Source organism: Mastigoproctus giganteus, chromosome 4, assembly GCF_048544385.1.
Source record: "Mastigoproctus giganteus isolate SK-2022 chromosome 4, ASM4854438v1, whole genome shotgun sequence".
Taxonomy (NCBI): domain Eukaryota; kingdom Metazoa; phylum Arthropoda; class Arachnida; order Uropygi; family Thelyphonidae; genus Mastigoproctus; species Mastigoproctus giganteus.
The window spans coordinates 109,606,198-109,625,285 of record NC_143578.1 but is presented as its reverse complement, the minus strand read 5'-3'; the positions used below and the strand labels follow the sequence as shown (position 1 = coordinate 109,625,285).

Sequence of the window (19,088 nt, the reverse complement as noted above, 5' to 3'; positions counted from 1 at the left end):
GGCGGAGAAGTGGCAACTGAAGTTTTAACATTGACAAATGCAAAGTACTGCATATGGGTAGCAATAACCGAAGAGAAACGTACCAAATGTGTAGTACTACACTCAGGGAAGTGGAAAGTGAAAGACCAGGGGTTATTGTGCAGTCAAATATGAAGTTTGCTGAGCAGTGCAAACGGGCTGCCAGGGTAGGTCATGGAGTCTTGTCAATGATATATAGGAATTTTGCTAGCAGGTACAGGGAGGTGATTATCCCATTATACAAGGCAATGGTCAGGCCACACCTAGAGTACTGGTACAGGTCTGGAGGCCTCATTTTAGGAAGGATGTAGAGTTGCTAGAACAAGTACAAAGAAGGGCAACAAGTTGGCGAGGGGAACAAAAGATGCTCGTACCAAGAAAGGCTTAAGTTCTGCAAATTGCAGCACCTGGAGAGTAGAGCCTTATACCCCCTCAATCAGATCACCTGCAAGGTGATCTGATTGAGGGGTATAAGGCCATGAATGGGTTGAACAAGCTGAATGCTGATGGGATTCTTCCTCTTGCTCAGACTAAGAACCTGAGGGGGCACAGTTTCAAATTGAAGAAAGATAGATGTAAAATAGAGGTGCAGAAATTTGCCTTTAACCAGCAAGTAGTTGATTGGTGGAACAGGCTTCTATCTTTTGTTGTGGAAGCTAATAGCCTAAATAAATTTAAGGCTGAGCTGGACAGGCATTTGAAACAAATGGAGGGGTGAAATGGGGTGGTTTTTTTTTTTTTTTTGGCTGATGCTGCAATAGCTTGCTTTCTTGCATCGTATGCCTCTACTAATGCTAATATTCGAGAAGCTGAAGCTGTTCGTGCAGGGCAAGGTTTCTCAAACTGGAAGGTGGAATGCAATGTGCTATCATTAGCAAAACTGTTGTTGTTATTTGGTTTTTAGAAGCATTAGCAACTAAGGCCATATTGCTCCAGGGATATGCGGTGGTCATTCCCTGACCTTTCCGCATCCTCCGAATTTGGTGGTCACGAGCTCGAACCCCGGTCTAATCAAGAAGCATGTGCTATGCACTGCTGCTCCTGCCCACCTGGTTATGGAGGCGCCATTAGCAAAAGTAAGTATAGGATTTGCACTCAATGGAATAATGTCATTAATATATATACAAGATGAAAGAAAAAACTGGACCTTGAGGAACACCAGCATTAGTGGAGAAGTTAGAAGACAGAGAGCCATCTATCATCATCCGCAGCAGGAAGTCAGAGAGAAAACTCGATACCCAATTACAAAAAAAAAAAGTTGGCAAACCATAAGGTGGAAGCTTATTTAAAAAGATTTTATGCCAAACACAATCTTTGAAATGTCTTGAACAACTGCATGAGTTTCACTAAACTTTTCCATGGAATCTGTCCATAGAGGGGTAACATAGCCAGAATATCTCCAGCAGATCGACAATGACAGAATCTGTACTGCAATTGTTGATCAGATGGAAGGTTTCTAGATTGTTTAAGAAAGGAAAACCATTAGAATAAGAAAGTGGTATTTCTCCAATCATCTAAGGTTTGAGAACAGTTGGAGAAATACCATCCGGACATGAAGATTTCTTAGAATCAAGATTGTTCAAAATTCTCCTGACATCCTTTTGATGGAGGACCACAGGAGGCAATGAATAGTGTACTGGAGGATGGTAGGAGGTGGTTTATCAAGATCATCAATACACGATTTGGAGGAAAAGTAGGATGCTAGCAGGTCAGATTTATCTCTGGCTGAAGTAGCAATAGAAGCATCAGGTCTTGATAGAGGTGAGAACAGAGACAGGCAAAAGTTGTGGCCAATAAGCTTTGGAAAGAGAACAAAATGCTCGACTACCATTTGGACAAGAAGCAAGTTTTCTACTCTTACCTGTTCAAAATCTAGTTTGGACTGATTAATAACTGCTATACAATTGTTGTGAGCTTTGGTGTAGACAGAAAATGAACCAGGAGATTTCGATACAAGCCAAATGCAATATGAAACATTATTTTGAACAGACTTAGCACATTTATTGGAAAACCACTAAAGGATGAGATTAAGGGATTAAAGGATTTCAACAATAATTATTTCACTGATTCAACCTGAGCAAACGTTGACATCAGAAGATTTGAAACAATAATCAGACCAAGGAAAATATAAAAGGAAGCCATGCAGATCATCCCATTTTGAATGCTTGTAATGCTAAACAACACGTGGTTGAGAATGGCCATGAGAGAAAGGAGAAGAGACCATCACCAAGTTGTGATCTGAGGTGCCTAGAGGACACTCTCTTTGACCGTGTACTTAGAAGTGTTGTTTGTGAGAAAAAGATCAAGCATGTTAGCTGTGTGGTTAGGATTTCTGGTGTTCTGGTAGATAAATGAACAATCTGTGCAAACGTCATTAGTAATTACAAAAGCCTCAGCATCTCGACCAGCTGTGTCCATGTGACTAGAAAATGGAAGCCAGCTGGAGTTGTAAACATTGAAATCACCAAGGAAAATTACCACACTGTTAGGAATGTTGGACTGGAGAAAATCAAGTCTCAAAGAGAGGAAGTCAAAGAGTTTCAAGTGATCAGAGGAGTTGGGAGAATGATAGAGTCAAAAGATGAATTTGACAGAATGTAGTAGAGATTTTAAGCCAGGGAAGATCGAAAAGAGAAAATTCCACATTACTAAGTCTCTCACAGGGAATATCAGAAGCGATATGCACAAGTACCACCTTCATAGCAAAAGGAATCATACAAGCGAATAATTTGAACATCTGAGATGAGCAATAGTTTAATCAACCAATAAGCGGATTCAGGGAAAAAAGTACTTGATATGGTTGGGCACACTGTAAGTAGTATGAACATCACTGAGATTATAACTTAGGCCACATATATTTGTGAAATGAAGGAAGTGAGAGGTTTAGATCTTTCCACAGATAAGTTTTTGCTATTAGTTCGACAATTTATGGTGTATTCGGTAGTAAGAAAAGATGGGAAGGACATGAAATTTTTGGGTATGGCATACACATAAGAAGAATATACCCAGCTCCTTGACATAACATGGCCTCGACAATGCACACTACTCAGACTCCCTCCACTATCTTGCAGAGTACAGGCAGCAAGATTATACATTAGCTGATCTGGAAGTCACCTAGAGAGTTACCAAGAGGTTCGGTTTGGTGGACTATCCAGCAGCTGTCCTGCAAACACCATGTTAGAGTTGTACCTCAAAGTGTAAGGAAGATTGGATCTCGCCATAAGGTCCAACATAACCTCAAAAGGTGTCAATCATACTGATGGAAAAGTTAAGGGGGTGAGTTTTAATATTTTGATATCACATACTTGGATTTCAGGAAGGTGTTTTATACTATTGCACATAAAAGACTGCTGTACAAACTGGAGCAATGTGGCATTAAAGAAAAGTTACTGCTATGTATAAAGGGATGGTTCATTGGGCGAAGGCAGTTTACATTATAAACAGACTGTGCTCGTCACAGATTAAAGTTATTAGGAGAGTCCCCTGGGGTTGGTGTTGAGCCCATTGTTTTTTTTCAATATTTATTAATGATATAGACGAAGCTATATCAGCCTTGATGTCTAAGTTTGCAGTGATACAAAGGTTGGCAGAGTGATTAATGACAGTATTCAGGGTGAGCTACTACAACAAGATATAGGAAAAATAGGTCAATAGACTGAGAAATGGCAGTTAAAATTAAACATTGACAAATGCAAGGTACTGCATATGGGTGGCAATAATCCTAGATTAACATACTAACTATGTGGTACTACACTCGTGGAAGTGGAAAATAAAAAAAGCAAATATGAAAAAGGATATGTAATTCCCTGAGCAGTGCATAAAGGCTGTTAGAGCAGCTGATGGAATGTTTTCAATAATATACAAAAACTTCAGCAGGAATAAGGTGATTAACCCCTCAAATAAGACCATGGTTGGGGCTCGAGTATGTATACAGTTCTGGAAGCCCTACTTTAGGATGCAGATCTGTTTGTTTGTTGTTGTTGTTGTTTGTTATTTGGTTTTTAGGAGCATTAGCAACTAAGGCCATATTGCTCCGGGAATATGCGGTGCTCATTCCCTGACCTTTCAGCATCCTCCGTATTTGGTGGTCACTGGCTCGAACCCCAGTCTAATCAAGAAGTGTGTGCTACGCACTGCTCCTGCCCACCTGGCTACAGAGGCACCAAGATGCAGATCTGCTGGATCAGGTGCAAAAAAGGGCAACCAGATTGGCAAAGGGAACAAAAGGGTGCTCTTATCAAGAAAAGACTTCAGTTCCGCAAATTGCAGTATCTGGAGACTAGGCAGGGAAATCTAACTGAGGTGCAAGAAATAACTAGACAAATTCTTAGAGGATATGGATGGGTGAAATGTGTAGTAGGTGTTTTTTTTTGTAGTAGGTGAATTAGGTGTTTTTTTTGTTTGTTTATTTATTTTTTGGCTGATGCTTTATAAACTTGCTTTCTTGCATCATTTGCCACTACTAATACTCATACCTTTTCCAACAGACACTCCCAATGCTTCAAAAAGCAAGTGGGGGGGAGGGAAATGTTGGCTGCATTTCTGTCATTGAGGTAAAAAAAAAAAAAAAAATTCTAATTTATTCGCATTAAAGTTTTATTACTATAAACGTGATATTTGTTTTTTAATTTATTGTAACTACAATAACTATTTACTGCATTAGTATATAGAAACAAACGTAAAAATTCTGAGCAAAGTGAGAACTTCTTACTAAGAAAAGCTGGCAGCAGCCTCGAATATTTACTAAAGTAAAGGATAGAGCGATATGAAAAGACTTAGGAAGAACTATGAAAACATATAAGCATGAATATAAACAAAGGTGTTCTTATATAACAAATTTTAATGTCATTTCAATTAGCAGCAAATAATTAAATGTTGACATACCAGTAACACACAGTAGAGACATTCTTCTAGTACAAAAAACAAAAAAAAAAAAAACGGAATAAATATATATATTCGATGTCTGTCAGTGGAAGGCTAGTTTACAAACACTTTTCATTTTACAAACATTTCTACACGTTCGTTGCAAGAAACACTCTATAGCTAAAGTTCTGTTTCATACAATCCAACAGTAAGAGTTGTTCGATATGACACACTTCCGCCATTGCACACCGTCAAGCTGACGTCAATGACTCGCAAAGCTGCCTAATCCATTATATCGGGGTAAGAATGGTTTCTTTTCAAAAGAAAAAAATAGAATTTGGAGTCCCCTTCATAATAATGGCTAAGTCGGCTTTAACACTTTTTGAGGCATAAACGTATCGCGCAAACAAACACATAACCTTTAAGCAGGTACCGAAAACATATGCAAATATACTCTATACAAAAATATAGAGAGTATTGTACATACTGTACTATATTATAGATAGTTAAAAAACAGTACTATACATCGAAACCTATAATATAACGGAATATGTGGAAGCAGGGCCTCTCCATTTTATTATTAATATTAGCCTTATGGTGCAAGGAAGCCTGAGGCTTATGCTGCACCAGCCAAAAAAAAAAAATTCCTGTCTACCCTGAGAGAGAGAGAGAGAGAGAGAGAGAGAAAGTCAGAAGTAGAAAGGAATCACCAATAAAGAGAAGAATGATGATATCCAGCTGAGGACCCTGGGTGTGCCAAGCCCATCTCATCAGTCCAATATCCGTTAAACTCGAAACAAATACATATATTTGCCGAATATATGTATCAGTCTCATAAATAAATATAGCAGTCAAATTAAGATGGTAGAAGGCCGTTTTAAAATATTGTTTAAAAATATGTAAAACTAATTCATAAAAGTTTTAATTTTGAATTTAATACTGTTTGTTTTTTAAAAGAGTTAATACATGAAATACACAATTTTTCTTGCGGGCTTTGTTTTTGGAAGGAGGGGGGCGGCGTTGAGTCCCTCTAGGCCAGTGACTACTCGACCTTACCCTAAAGCCGACACTGGGTGTGTTACTGTCAGTTGCCCTAAGCAGGTATACAGGGTGATTCACTACCAGTGCGACAAACTTGCAGGAAGTGTAGGGGGCACAAAGACGAGTCGGAATCACATAGCATTGCAGGGTACGAAATGCCTTCGTCATGCGGTAGAGGACGTTGAACGGGAGGTCGCGTGAACAGCGATCCCGCTGGAAGTCAGCATTTGCGAACCGGTTCCCGGGGCAGTAGGATGGACGAGTATTCAAACGTTGAACTGGCCGACATGCACCTCGAGTATAGAGGTGCGGACTGTAACGGGCGCGCCACTCTGCGCTTGTACCAGGAACGTTTCCCGCACAGGCGTGCTCCTCATCATACGATTTTCGCACGTGTGCACAGAAGGTTACGTGAGACTGGTTGTTTCACGAGAGGTACCATGCATCGGGAGCGAACGATGAAGATGCCAGACAATGAGAAGAATGTCCTACGTCTTGCAGAAGGCAATCCGAGTACGAGTACTCGAGCGATAGGCCAATGATTGGATATTTCCCAATCCACTGTATGGAGTATACTGTCAACAAACCAAATGAGTTCATACCATTCGCAACGCGTCCAATCATTGGAGCCTGCGGATTATCCACTCCGGAGGACTTTTGCTACTTGGTTTCTTCAACAGAAACGGTTCGCAATTGCTGACTTCCAGCGGGATCGCTGGTCACGCGACCTCTCGTTCAACGTCCTCTACCGTATGACGAAAGCATTTCGGACCCTGCAATGCTATGTGATTCCGATTCGTCTTTGTGCCCCCTACACCTCCTGCAAGTTTGTTGCACTGGTAGTGAATCACCCTGTATACAGTATAGTCTACGCGGTAGCACTGTGGTATCGTTACCGTCCTCCCGTTGTCGTTTCCAACTTGTCTCTGGAGGGCGGCGATTCTATCAGGTATGCTAGCTGCAAGGGTTCCATCTAGTGTAGGGAAGTACGCTGATCCACAGAGCAGTAACATATCTCTGTTTTACTAACATATCTCTATCTTACTTCTCTGTGCGCTGATCATAGCCACTGTGCTACCTCGACGACTCGGACCTCCTGCGGTGGCAAAGTAAGAGGCCAAAAGAATCGAAAGCCCGACGGTTGAGGATAAAAATCCTGTCACCTCTGCACTTTGTATAATGAAAATCTTAAGAGTACAGGAAACAAAAATTTGATATTTCGTACAGTTTTACAATAAGAACAAGGACTGTAAACAGAACATAAATTCACCATTTCAACAGATTACTTCAGTAATGATAAAATTAAAAAAAAAAAAAATCTACATATTATTTAGATTGTTCTATCTGATAATACATTGATAAACAAAAGAAAGACTAGCTTCCTCATTTCTGTACGTCTGTTAATAAAATGTTTAAAGTTATAGTAAATGCAATTGGACCGAGGCGTTCCTATTACTAGCTTCCTTCCTACAAAAGAAAAGACTACACTGCTCGACAGGATTGATTGCTTGATAGAACACGCAGAATACGTGGTGGAACTCGTACAACTTGCGATGAACCGCAATGAGGAGACAGCAAGAAACTTCGGACAGATATAAGGGACATTTATAGGGGTTGTATAAGAATTACCAAAAAGGCCGCTTTACAGAAGTGGATACATGATGCTCGAAATTACGGTCACATGACATCAGTACGGCGTATGAGCCCCTCCAATTCATAAGATTCTGTGGCAATGAAACCCATTCTTCATGCGCGGTAGCACAGTGGTATCGTCACCGTACCCCCCACACCGTTTGGAAAATGCCCGGGTTCGAATCCCAATGAGGAACTTTAATGTGTTTTTTAACTCCGTGTCTGAGCTGAGATAGTCGATCTCAGGCGTAGAGAGCGAGGTTTACGGACATAATACACAATGCACGGCAGATGAATAAAAAATATTCAGCTGGCCTAATATAATAGTTTTTTTTTTTTTTTTTTTCGAAACCTATTCTTCCACCAGCGCAGTCCTTAGTTCGCCAAGTGACCGAGGAGTTGGCTATCGGCGTGCAATGCGACGCAAAAGGGCGACCCACATATGATCGATCGGATTTAAGTTTGGTGATTGTGCTAACCACGGCAGTCGTTGAATATTTTCAGTTTCAAGATGATCCTCCAACACTTTAGCTTGTTTGTTATTTGGTTTTTAGGGTCATTAGCAACTAAAGCCATATTGCTCCGGGATATGCGGTGGTCATTCCCTGAACTTTCTGCATCCTCCTTATTTGGTGGTGACGGGCTCGAACCCGGGTCTAATCAAGAAGCGTTTGCTACGCACTGCTGCTCCTTCCCACCTGGCTACGGAGGCGGCAACAACACTTTAGCTGTATATGCAGTATTGTCGTGCATGAAGAGAAAATCTTGGCCAACAGCACCGTTAAAAAGTCGCACATATGGTTCCAGGATCTGTTCTCGGTATATATGTGCAGGTGTTGTAGGGATGGTATCGCTTCCTAGTTGTCTCCAGGTGATATATCAATATTTGTAGTCTAAAGCGGGACTTATCAGAGAACCGAACTGTACTCCATTTCTGGCTCCAAGTCACATGTTCATGGCACTAGTTTCGGCCAGCTCTGCAGTGGTTTGGGGTTAATGGGATACAAACCACTAGCCCCCTTGCATAGAATCCAGAATCCACTTGAATTGAGCCTTCTTAATACAGTCCCTTCTGAAATGTTTTTGTTGGCGCAGCACTCTCAAGATACAGTTAATGACAGGACATCGCAGGGTTTCATCTTTTTGTTAGAGCTAAATAGCGGTCTGTTCTGGTTACGTTGCCCTCGGAGACCTTGGCCAGTTCTTCTCGTAATGGCTCTTGGCTCATGAAACTGCTTCCACAAATTCAAATCGTTTCATTAGGGTCGCCCAGTTTCTTCTATATACCCATTCTACATAATGTGTCGTGAATTGCTTCTGTTCTCTGGTCGATTTGCCTGTTTTCAAGACGAAAAAAACCCTTCTGGGTTTAAAAAAAACCCTTGCTATCTACGTCAGAAAACGACTAACTCAGCCACGGAGTGAAAAAACCCATTAAAGTTCCTCACGTCATCGATGGGATTCAAACCGAAGCCTTTTCCACGTGTGGGGAGGGGGATGACCATACCACTGTGCTACTCGCGCAGAAACTGTTTCCAGAGTGCCGAGATGACACAGCTTGACACATTAAGCGAACGTGCCACCTCTGCCTGCGACTTCCCGTCTTCAAGACGTCAAACGGCCCGCCATCTCAAAGTCGTCATCTAAACGACGATCAGTCTGCGCGGGGTAGCACAGTGATATCGTAATCGACTTCCCCACACAGGGTGGAAAAGGCCTGGGTTCGAATCCTGTCGACGAAGCAAGGAACTTTTCTGCACTTTTTTTCACTCCGTGGCAAAATTAGTCGGTCTTAAGCGTAGATAGCAAGGTTTTTCCCCGGAACCAGGGGTTTTTCGTTCAGCAAAGCAGACAAATCGACCAGAGAATACATGCAATTTATAAACCCAATACACATGGGTAGATGAAGTAACTTTCCGGGTAACCCTCACAAATAATAAAGGCGCTCGCGGGTTGAGTCATTACCTTGGATGTTTCTGTTGGTCGCTACGTGGCCATGGGTCTGTAGGTCACACCTGTCAAGGGTATTGATGGGATAGCCACACCTCGAAAGATCCGCCTTGATTTTAGCAATTTCGGTGTGCCTCTCATTTACAGAGCTAGAGTGGATCCAGGCACGAGTTAGCAAGGTTCGTGCAGTGGCAAGAAGATGGCTACCGCGTAGCCTTCGTCCCATACTACCCAAACCTATCACAAAAGGTTTGTAGAGTCTTAAAATCACATGGGATAAAATGCGTACAACTCCCAGGCAGAAAGTTACGATCCCTCATCTCTAAAGTGAAAACACCGGTCCCCACCTTACTACAAAGCGGGTTGGTCTACCGCATCTCTTGCCGTGACTGCACTAGCTGCTACATCGGGGAAACTGGGAGACGGCTCGAAAAACGCCTTTCCGAACACGAAAGAGCAATCCGCTTAGCGGATGTGGAGCACTCAGCTATTGCCGAACACGTTTGGGCAACCCACCACGACATTGACCCACACCGCGATGTCGTGATTGTGGATAAGTCCAGCCACTATCGACGACGCGCCTGTTTGGAGTCGTTGAACATCAAATGCCCCAATACCTCAGTCAACAGGAGCAGTGGATGTCGAGTCCACCCTATCATCGAAACAGCAATCCTGACTATTGACAAACGCTGGCACGTCCGCATGCATTACAGCCACAGGCTTCAACATCCAACAATTAATCACGCACTTCACGTACAAGATTGGCAATACACGCCCTCATGCTCCCTTCTTAGCTGTCAGTTTAACTGAGGAAGGTTGACAAAACAACCGAAAGCTTTTTGTTTGTATGTATCTAATCTAATATATGTGTATTTCTTATTATTAAACTTGTCACAATCTATTTTGTATCCGTTTTCGCTATGAGTTACAGTAATTTTGATAATAATCTGTTAAAATCTTCGCGTGTTCTTGAAAACAGCAAAATTTTGGACATTACGTCATTAGGACGACAAACGAGGCAAAAGGTTGTATTTTCATTTACGAAGTGTTTTCAGTTTGATTGCTTGCATTAACATTGACAGTCTTCCTGCGATTAAAAGCAGCATTGCAGAAGGTTTGAAGGGCCTGGAAATTATTGATAGATATGAATATCTTCTCACATGCAGGAGATAAGTTTGGTACTGTTGCCTTAAGAGCGAATCCGAGGTGCTCGTAAATGGAGCATTCAAAAAGTACGTATGGAGAGTCTTCCGGTAGCCCACGTCGACAGGAGACTGTATTAGAAAGTCTGAATTGGTAGAGTTTTGCATTAAGCGAACCATGTCCAGTTAGTATGTACAGTGAGCAGCGGCGCGTTATGACTTCATGGGGCCCCGGGCAAATTTTAATTTGGGGGCCCCATGTATAGTGTTGAATTTTTCTTTGAGGGGAAATCCCACGCCTCCGGTATACTCTAACTCATGCAAAAGGCTAAATAATAATAATTGTAGATATAATTTTATTAAAAATAAAACAAAATTACATGTATGACATTTATAAAGAATTTTATACTGTATATAGATTAAGTATAATCCACAAGAAAAAGTCATAAATGAACTCAATTAGTATTTAAGTACTTTTATTGCATTAAATAATAAACTAGATTAATTAAACGAGAATTAGAATAATATATATTTAATATAATGAAACAAACTTTCTATAAATTAAAAATAAAAACAATTCTTAACGGAACATAACAAATTATCTAATAAAAGTCGTAATTAGAATGAAAATTTTAAGAACGTTATTATATGTTCACTTTCCGTGCTTTTTGAGCTGCAAAATTATCAATCAGCTCATTATAATCAACCCCACTAGTAATGTCATTTTCAATGCATGATATTGACAAATTGCATAATTTTTCTTGGCCTAAAGAATTTCTAATGTAATTTTTAATTCTTTTAAGTACATTGAAAGAACGCTCTGCCGATGCGTTAGAAACAGGTGTGGTTAAATATATATTCTTAAAATTATGTCCACCTTAGGAAACGTAGAAACTAGCCCTTCTTGAATCGCTTTATACATTAATAAAGAAGAATTTAAATTTTAATTTTTTGCAAAATGTACAAAGTGGGTAAGTTCTTCCTTAAAAATATTAACGTCGATGTCGTTTGAATACGTATTTATTAAATTTAAAATATATTCATCGTACTCATTTGGCGAAATTTCTTTTAAGTTGATATTTAATAATATGGCAAAATAATTTAAAATATTTTGATAAGCCTCAACACGTCTTTGAATGTCTGATACCCACTGATCGCAAATAACATTCAAACAATTCACTATAAATCGTTGCTTGTCTGCCAATTGCACATCCTCATCTCCATCCCTTTTCTCAACAAAATGTAATTTTCTTTTGCGTTTTCTCCCCTTTGTCTGACTCATAATTTGTATTGTTTGCTAATGCAAAACATTCTGTGCTATAGTATCAAAAAATTCGTTGTTGTTTCGAATGTCTTCTGATATGTACAAAGATAACGATTTTAAAAGATTAACGGCATTATGTAAATCAGAATTTTTATTTTGAAGACTAGTTGCATTCAATCTTTGTAGAATTGCATTCCTTATGAAAAGTAAAAGTGTTGTTTCAATATCTTCAAAGTTTTCACATAGCTTTTTTGCTTCTAATTTTGTTACAGGTTTTTCATTACAGTCTTCAAAAATTTTAAATAAAAGATTCTTTTATGGCCAAAAAATTCATCTTAACAGCTAAAATAGCATCTTCTCTTGAGGACCATCTTGTAGGACAAATTTCTTTTATTGTTACATTTCCTTTTGTAGTCGCTTTCATTAAAATATCCCATCTCTTTGTAGAAGAAGAGAAAAATACAAATAAATTTTGAATAAAATCGAAGAAATGGAGTGCTTTTGGACAAGCTTCTGCAGCAGAATTTCCCACTAAATTTATGCTCTGATCCGCACAAGGGACATAAAATGCAGTTTTACTATGGCTCTTAATCTTCGCTTGTAATCCGTTGTATATCCCGGACATGTTGGCTGCATTGTCGTAAGATTGTCCTCGACAGTTTTGGATATCTAAACTATATTCCGTTAATTTTGAAGTTATAATATTTTCTAAGTAGCTAGCATCGTGCTTTTCAATATGTAGGAAAGACAAGAAACGTTCCTGAATTTTATTTTCTTTATTTAAATATCGGTCGTATAATAAATGATCTGTGTGACTTATGTCGGGAGTACAGTCAACAATAAGCGAAAAGTATTTAGTCTGTTTGATTTCATTAATAATTGTATTTCTTATGTTAGCGGCCATTAAATGTATGAATTCGTCACACATAGTATTAGAAAGATAATTCACCTGTCCTTTACCACAAGTTTCTAAGTGGGTTTTCAAAAACATATCAAAATTAGCTAAGTATTCTAAGCAACTCATAAAATTTCCTACATTACTATCATGCCCTCGAAATCTCAACCCTAATGAAGCTAACAGTTTCACAGTCGCAACAACTCTTTTTAGAACCTCAATTCTTCCTACACGTTTCAAGCGCTTTATCTATTTTCTTTATGTTCTCTAGACTCATCGTGCCTTTTTAAAATATCAACAATGTGTTTCCGATCATTACATGCAGTAACTAATAATTTTTTTTTTATTTAACTGAAAACAAATTTGCAAATAAAACAGTACACAGATTTTGTGGTTTCTGAAAATATTAACAACTCTCTTTTTTTCTGTGGTACCATTAGCTCTACTTAAATAGAAATTTGATTCGTTTAATTTTCTCGTAATGATTTTTCCATCACAATTAAAATTTCGATTTGAATTTTTAATGTTTCCAAAAATTTTGCGATTTTTCGCGAAGGCAAAACTCAATAAAATCATTTGTGATGGGGTTTGGCCATAAAGCAACATCTTTAGTGCATGTTTTATGTTTGATATTATTTGTATGCATTGTATTCGTATTTTTATCATTATTATCATTGATATTGTTTGTATTAATATTTTGATCCTTATTATCATTGATATTTGTATTAATATTTTGATCCTTATTATCATTGATATTTGTATTAATATATTTATCATTGTTATCATTAATATTGTACACAGTTGCGTTGTTGGTATTGTTTTCGATTTGATCAATAATAACGCCGGCTGATACTGTAGTTGGAAGGTTCATTTTCTATCCTATTTTCTTGCCATACGCCTGCGTCACACCTGCAATCTAGATATGGGACCCCCAGATATTGGACCGAAATTTTATTTTCCAATTTTTTTACTAGAAAAATGAGTTTATAGAATATTGATTTGGGGACTTTGGGGCCCCCCTGTTGATGGGGGCCCCCGGGCAATTCCCTTTTTTGCCCATAGGATAACGCGCCGCTGACAGTGAGGGTGAAAACCATTTTCTGATGGATGATGAAAGTAGTGCACTTATGTCGGGAACGAATTTTTTGGTAATAGCTCCTTTTTCAGTAGAATTCCATCTATTCTGCCAGGTGTTCACTAACAAATTCCAGCATCGGGTTCGTTCGGTTTTGCGGTCAGCCTGAGGGTTAACAATGATTCCCTGAAATTTCGTAGAAAACCTCTGTGGATGTAAAAGCAGTCCTCTAAACACAACATGCAAGTCAAGTGGTATCCTGCATGCAACAGCCTGTAGAGCCGGAGTTGATACTGTTCGGCAAACGTGAAGTAGGCTAAGGAGGAAACAATTGAATAGTGAATAACTTGGTCTGTACAGTTTTGAGTACAGTGCGTCTAAACCAAAGGCTGGCAGCATAGGTTGTAATAGGAATTATGGCAGCATTATAAAATAGATGTAGGGTTTTAGTGTTCAATCCCCAGTCTTGTTTGGTAATTTGGAGCAGCACTTCAGTAAAACTCTAACTTTGACGGACAGATGTTGAATATGTGCAGTAAAGGAAAAGCGGTCGTCGATGATGACTCTTAAAAATTTGATGCTTCGGACAAGTGGAAGTGATTTCTTGTCAAGTTTTACAACTTGTGGTCTGCCATAGTCCAATTTGTGTTTAAAAATCATGATCTTCGATTTGGTTGGGGATAATTTCAATTTGTGCTTAGAGGACCAAGACAATAGTTCAAAGAGTACTTTATTGGCGTAGATCAGATCTTAAGTTTCCATTCCCCAAAATGACAAAGTCATCTGCATACGCAAGTTGTTGCACATTTTGAAATAAAGTCAGCCTAAGCAGCCAATCATCAAGAACTAGGTTCCAAATTAAGGGACCCAAAATTGATCTTTGGGGGCAACCACAGGAGACAGATCGAATCTTCGTGCTTTTAGTGATGACGGTTACAGTGCGATCATCAAAGTAGTTTCTAACAAATGTGACTGAAGCTCACATTTGTTAGAAACTCTATAAAGCTGAAGAGAGCAATGATTGGAACGGAGTCTACTGAGGGCGCTCTCTCACCATAAAATATCAAAAGCGCCTTCAAAATTGATAAAGGTCGCCATAACGTACTTGGAAGTGCAAGTCGATAAAGTGGTGAAATTCTAATTAGGCGTCTTCGCATCCAAGCCCTTGCCTTGTCGAGCAGTGTACTTCATTGAACGTTGACAGTTAAACTGATATCTGTAAGAAACATCTATTTTCCACTAAAAATCGCGATATTTTTAGTGGAAAATACCGCTGGAATATAAAAAAAGAGAAAAGGAAAAGAGTAATATCATTAATAACTAAAATTGTGGAATAATATAAAAAGGAATGTGTACCGTGAAAGAGTAAAATTTTAAAACATAAAACTGCAGAAATTAATTAAAAATTAAAAGGATTAAATTAAATGTGACGTACAAGAATGGCTAAAAAATCGAAAGAGTGAAGTATCATAAAATTCAACGGGAAAACTGAATCTGAATTAGCAGCATCAAATATACACGTCAAAAACCACAGAAAAACTAAAGAAAAAAAAATAAAAGGACTATACAAAAATACACGTCAAAGACTATAAGAGAAGAGGGAAGAAAATTTGAATGAGAAAATGAAAAGGCTGAATACCCCCGGGGGCTCACATCTGGTGAGTATGAGCTTGGCACACCCAGGGTCCTGAGCCGGATAAAAGCACTATACAAAAATACACGTCAAAGACTATAAGAGAAGGGGGAAGAAAATTTGAATGAGAAAATGAAAAGGCTGAATACCCCCGGGGGCTCACATCTGGTGAGTATGGGCTTGGCACACCCAGGGTCCTGAGCCGGATATCATCATTCTTCTCTTTCTTGGTGATTTCTTTCTACTTTCGTCTCTCTCTCTCTCTCTCTCTCTCTCTCTCTCTCTCTCTCTCTCTCTCTCTCTCTCTCTCTCAGGATTACTCGGGAACTTTTTTTCCCTGGTGCAGCATAAGCCTCAGGCTTCCTTGCATCATATGGATATTAATAATAATAATAATAATAATAATAATATCAAGCTGTTTAGTAGTTGTTGTCGGGTTTTACCTGTATTAGCCATGAAACCATGTCGCGCCATTGCATATTATGTTTATACAAGTTGTGGTGTGTGTGTGTGTGTGTGCGCTGGGTTTTAGGACCATCGGCGACTAAGGCCATGTTGCTCCGTATATATTGTCTATAAATTGTGTGTGTGCTCTAAGGTCGATTTTCTGTTTGCTGGACGTAAAACTCAAGTTTCAAGGGGGAGGGAATCCATGCTACCATCGGCTGGAACCGAGAGACTCAGCTACGTTGTGAAAAAGACCCATAAAAGATTCCTCCCATCATCGCCGATATTCCGACTCAGGTCTTTTCCAGCCTGTGTGGGAATGACAGCGATTCTACCAACTGTGCTACAAAATGAATAAAATCTGTTCAGAAATGAAGTTTTCTGAAGAATTTTTATACTCTTCACAAAACTCGATGTCCTCCTCCACAGTTTCAATTCGCCACCACCAAGCATATGATTTATCTGTAGGTTGCTGTTCCCCGGTGCAAGACCTTGAATTTAGCGGCATCAAATCATAGCTACCATTTTTTTTGACCTTCTCTGATGTCTGTTCAAGTCATCCTGAAACAGCGATGCTTGATACTGACCATTAACGACTCTGCCAATCTTTATGTCAACTGCAAATTTTGACTTTCCACATTTTATCCCTTCACCGATGTTATTTTTGAAAATTAGAAAAAACAGTGGACCCAGAACCGATTCTTGAGGGACCTTACCCGTCCCGGTCCCACAGCTTGTGCTCAAGGGTCCGATCTGATTAGCTTTCTTCCTTTCCTTATTCACGTACGTGAAAAATTTCTTACCCCTTCTTTGCTCTCTTAGCCATGCTCTCTCATATGCAGCTTTTACAACGCAGACATTATTTGCAGTACTACTAGAGATAGGCGCCTCTGTAGCTAGGTGGGAAGGAGCAGCAGTGCGTTCCACACGCTTCTTGATTAGACCGGGGTTCGAGCCCGTCACCACCAAATGCGGAGGATGCGGAAAGGTCAGGGAATGACCACCGCATATCCCGGGGCAATATGGCCTTAGTTGCTAATGCTCCTAAAAACCAAATAAGAACAACAAAGTTAACTACTAGAGATCGTTTTGTACGTGTTGTAGGCTTCAGTACTTTTCTTCGCTCTGTAACTGCCCCATTACATCTTTTTCTGTTCTATCTATTTCACCATTCAGCTCCGTAACAGAGGCAGACTGGGCCAAAAATTCTTACCGCGGAAAACGTGTAACGGCATGATACAAGTGTTTATGGCCATATTTTTTATAGCCAAAATTACACCATCCTCCGGCCCACCGGGGTTTCCCCAGTAAGCCTTATGGCCAGTCCGCCTCAGAGTCATCCATTTCAGCGTCTTCCTCCTGCAATAATATCAATATTAAATACAGAACATAAGATTTTCATTGGTTAAAAAAACCAAGATTGACAAAAGGAAGAAAACAAATGCTGCCCAAACATTACACTCAACAAGTTGTAGCATAAATATTGCATGAAGAATTTGAATTTTTCCTAAATTTTAATTAATCATGTATAGTACTAATAGTAGTAGTAGAGGCATGTGATGCAAACAAGCAAGTCAGCTTATGCAGCATCAGCCGAAAAAAAAAAAACAATCCCTTCCCATCCATTACCTCTAAAAAATTCTCCAGTTACTCCTTGAATTCATTTAAGCTCTCAACGTCCACAAAGATAGATGAAACTTAGTTCCAGCAATCAATTATCCGCTGGCTAAAGGCAAATTTCAGCGCATCGATTCTACAAATGTCTTTCCTCAATTTGAATTTATGCCCCCTCATGTTCGTAAACCGAGCAAGCGGAAGAGTTCCATCAGAATTCAACGTGTTCAACCCATTCAAGGCCTTATACAACTCAATTAGATCACCTCGCAGGGGTCTAGTCTCCAGCCGCTCCAATTTGCAGAAATTCAGACTTTCTTGGGAAGAGAACCCCTTTGTTCTCCTCACCAATCTTGTTGCCCTTATCTGTACACATTCAAGCAATTCTACATCCTTCCTAAAATGGGGCCTTCACACATGTACGCATTACTCAAGGAGTGGCCTGACCATTGCCTTACACAAAGGGATAATCATCTCATTTTCCCTACTAGAAAAAGTCCTGTATGTCATGACAATACCCCTTGACCTGTCCTGGCACCTGACTGCATTGCTCAGAAAGCTGCATAATTACTCCCAGTCCGTTTTCATTTTCTACAACCCTAACTGTAGTTCCACAGAGTTGGTAGATTTATTTGGGGTTACTTCTACCCATATGCAGTACTTTGCATTTGTCAATGTTAAACTTCAGTTCCCACTTCTCAGTCCAGCTGCCAAACTTTTCTATATCGGGATGCAGTAGCACACTGCCATTAACAACCCTGCCAACATTTGAATCACCTGCATAATTGGACCTTAAGCCTCATACATTTTCATCTCTATCTTTGATAAATATACAAAATGACAGCGGGCCCAACACCAAACCCTGGGTGATCCCACCAGTAACATTGGTCCACAAAGAGCAGCATCCATTGATTACCACTCTCTTTCGTATCCCACTCAAAAACCCTTTTATTCTTTGTAGAAACTTGCCCTTAATACCATACCATTCCAAATTGTACAGTAATATTCTATGCACAACAGTAACAAAAACTTTCCTGAAATCGAAGTATTGATATTAAAATTATTTTTTGCCTCCAGTTCATTTTTAACCACATCATAATATCCAATCAAATTTGTCAGACAAAACTTTCCCTTCACAAGCCCATGCTGGGTCTGAATTATTACTGCAGCCTCGTCTAGATGATCCTGCAAACCTGCTTTAACCAGTGACTTCTTCATTTTCCCCATGATCAGAAGTTGAACTAACTGGTCTGTAATTATTTGTGTCATCTTTTGAATCCCCATTGTTGAATACACATCTCCAGTCGGTGGGTTACTACCACTGAGCACAGTGATGCTCTCATAATTATGGCGAAGGGTTTGCTCACTTCCTTTGCCGACTCTTTTAATTTAACTGGATAGATCCCATTGACCCCAGGTGCCTTTCTTATGTTAACTCCAAAAATTCCGCCTTCACTTTGCTTTCAGTTATTGCAAATTCCTAGTTTGCATATGAGATTGGTTGATTCTTGAAA

The 19,088-nt window shown here is 39.5% G+C and overlaps 2 protein-coding genes across 2 annotated transcripts in view; both read right to left on the bottom strand.

The window, feature by feature from the left end:
- The window catches only part of unc-13 (protein unc13 homolog), a 1,321,962-nt gene extending 1,316,853 nt beyond the window's left edge, over positions 1-5,109 (bottom strand). The window contains exon 1 of the mRNA XM_090372343.1: positions 4,903-5,109. Within this exon, the coding sequence (XP_090228469.1) occupies positions 4,903-4,924 (22 nt within the window). The 5' untranslated portion in view covers positions 4,925-5,109. The remainder of the gene's footprint in view (positions 1-4,902) is intronic.
- Positions 5,110-12,208: 7,099 nt separating this feature from the next.
- Positions 12,209-12,901, bottom strand: LOC150086986 (52 kDa repressor of the inhibitor of the protein kinase-like). Its single transcript, XM_090372342.1, has one exon. The coding sequence runs from the start codon at positions 12,899-12,901 to the stop codon at positions 12,209-12,211; it is 693 nt and encodes a 230-aa protein (XP_090228468.1).
- Between the last annotated feature and the right edge of the window lie 6,187 nt (positions 12,902-19,088).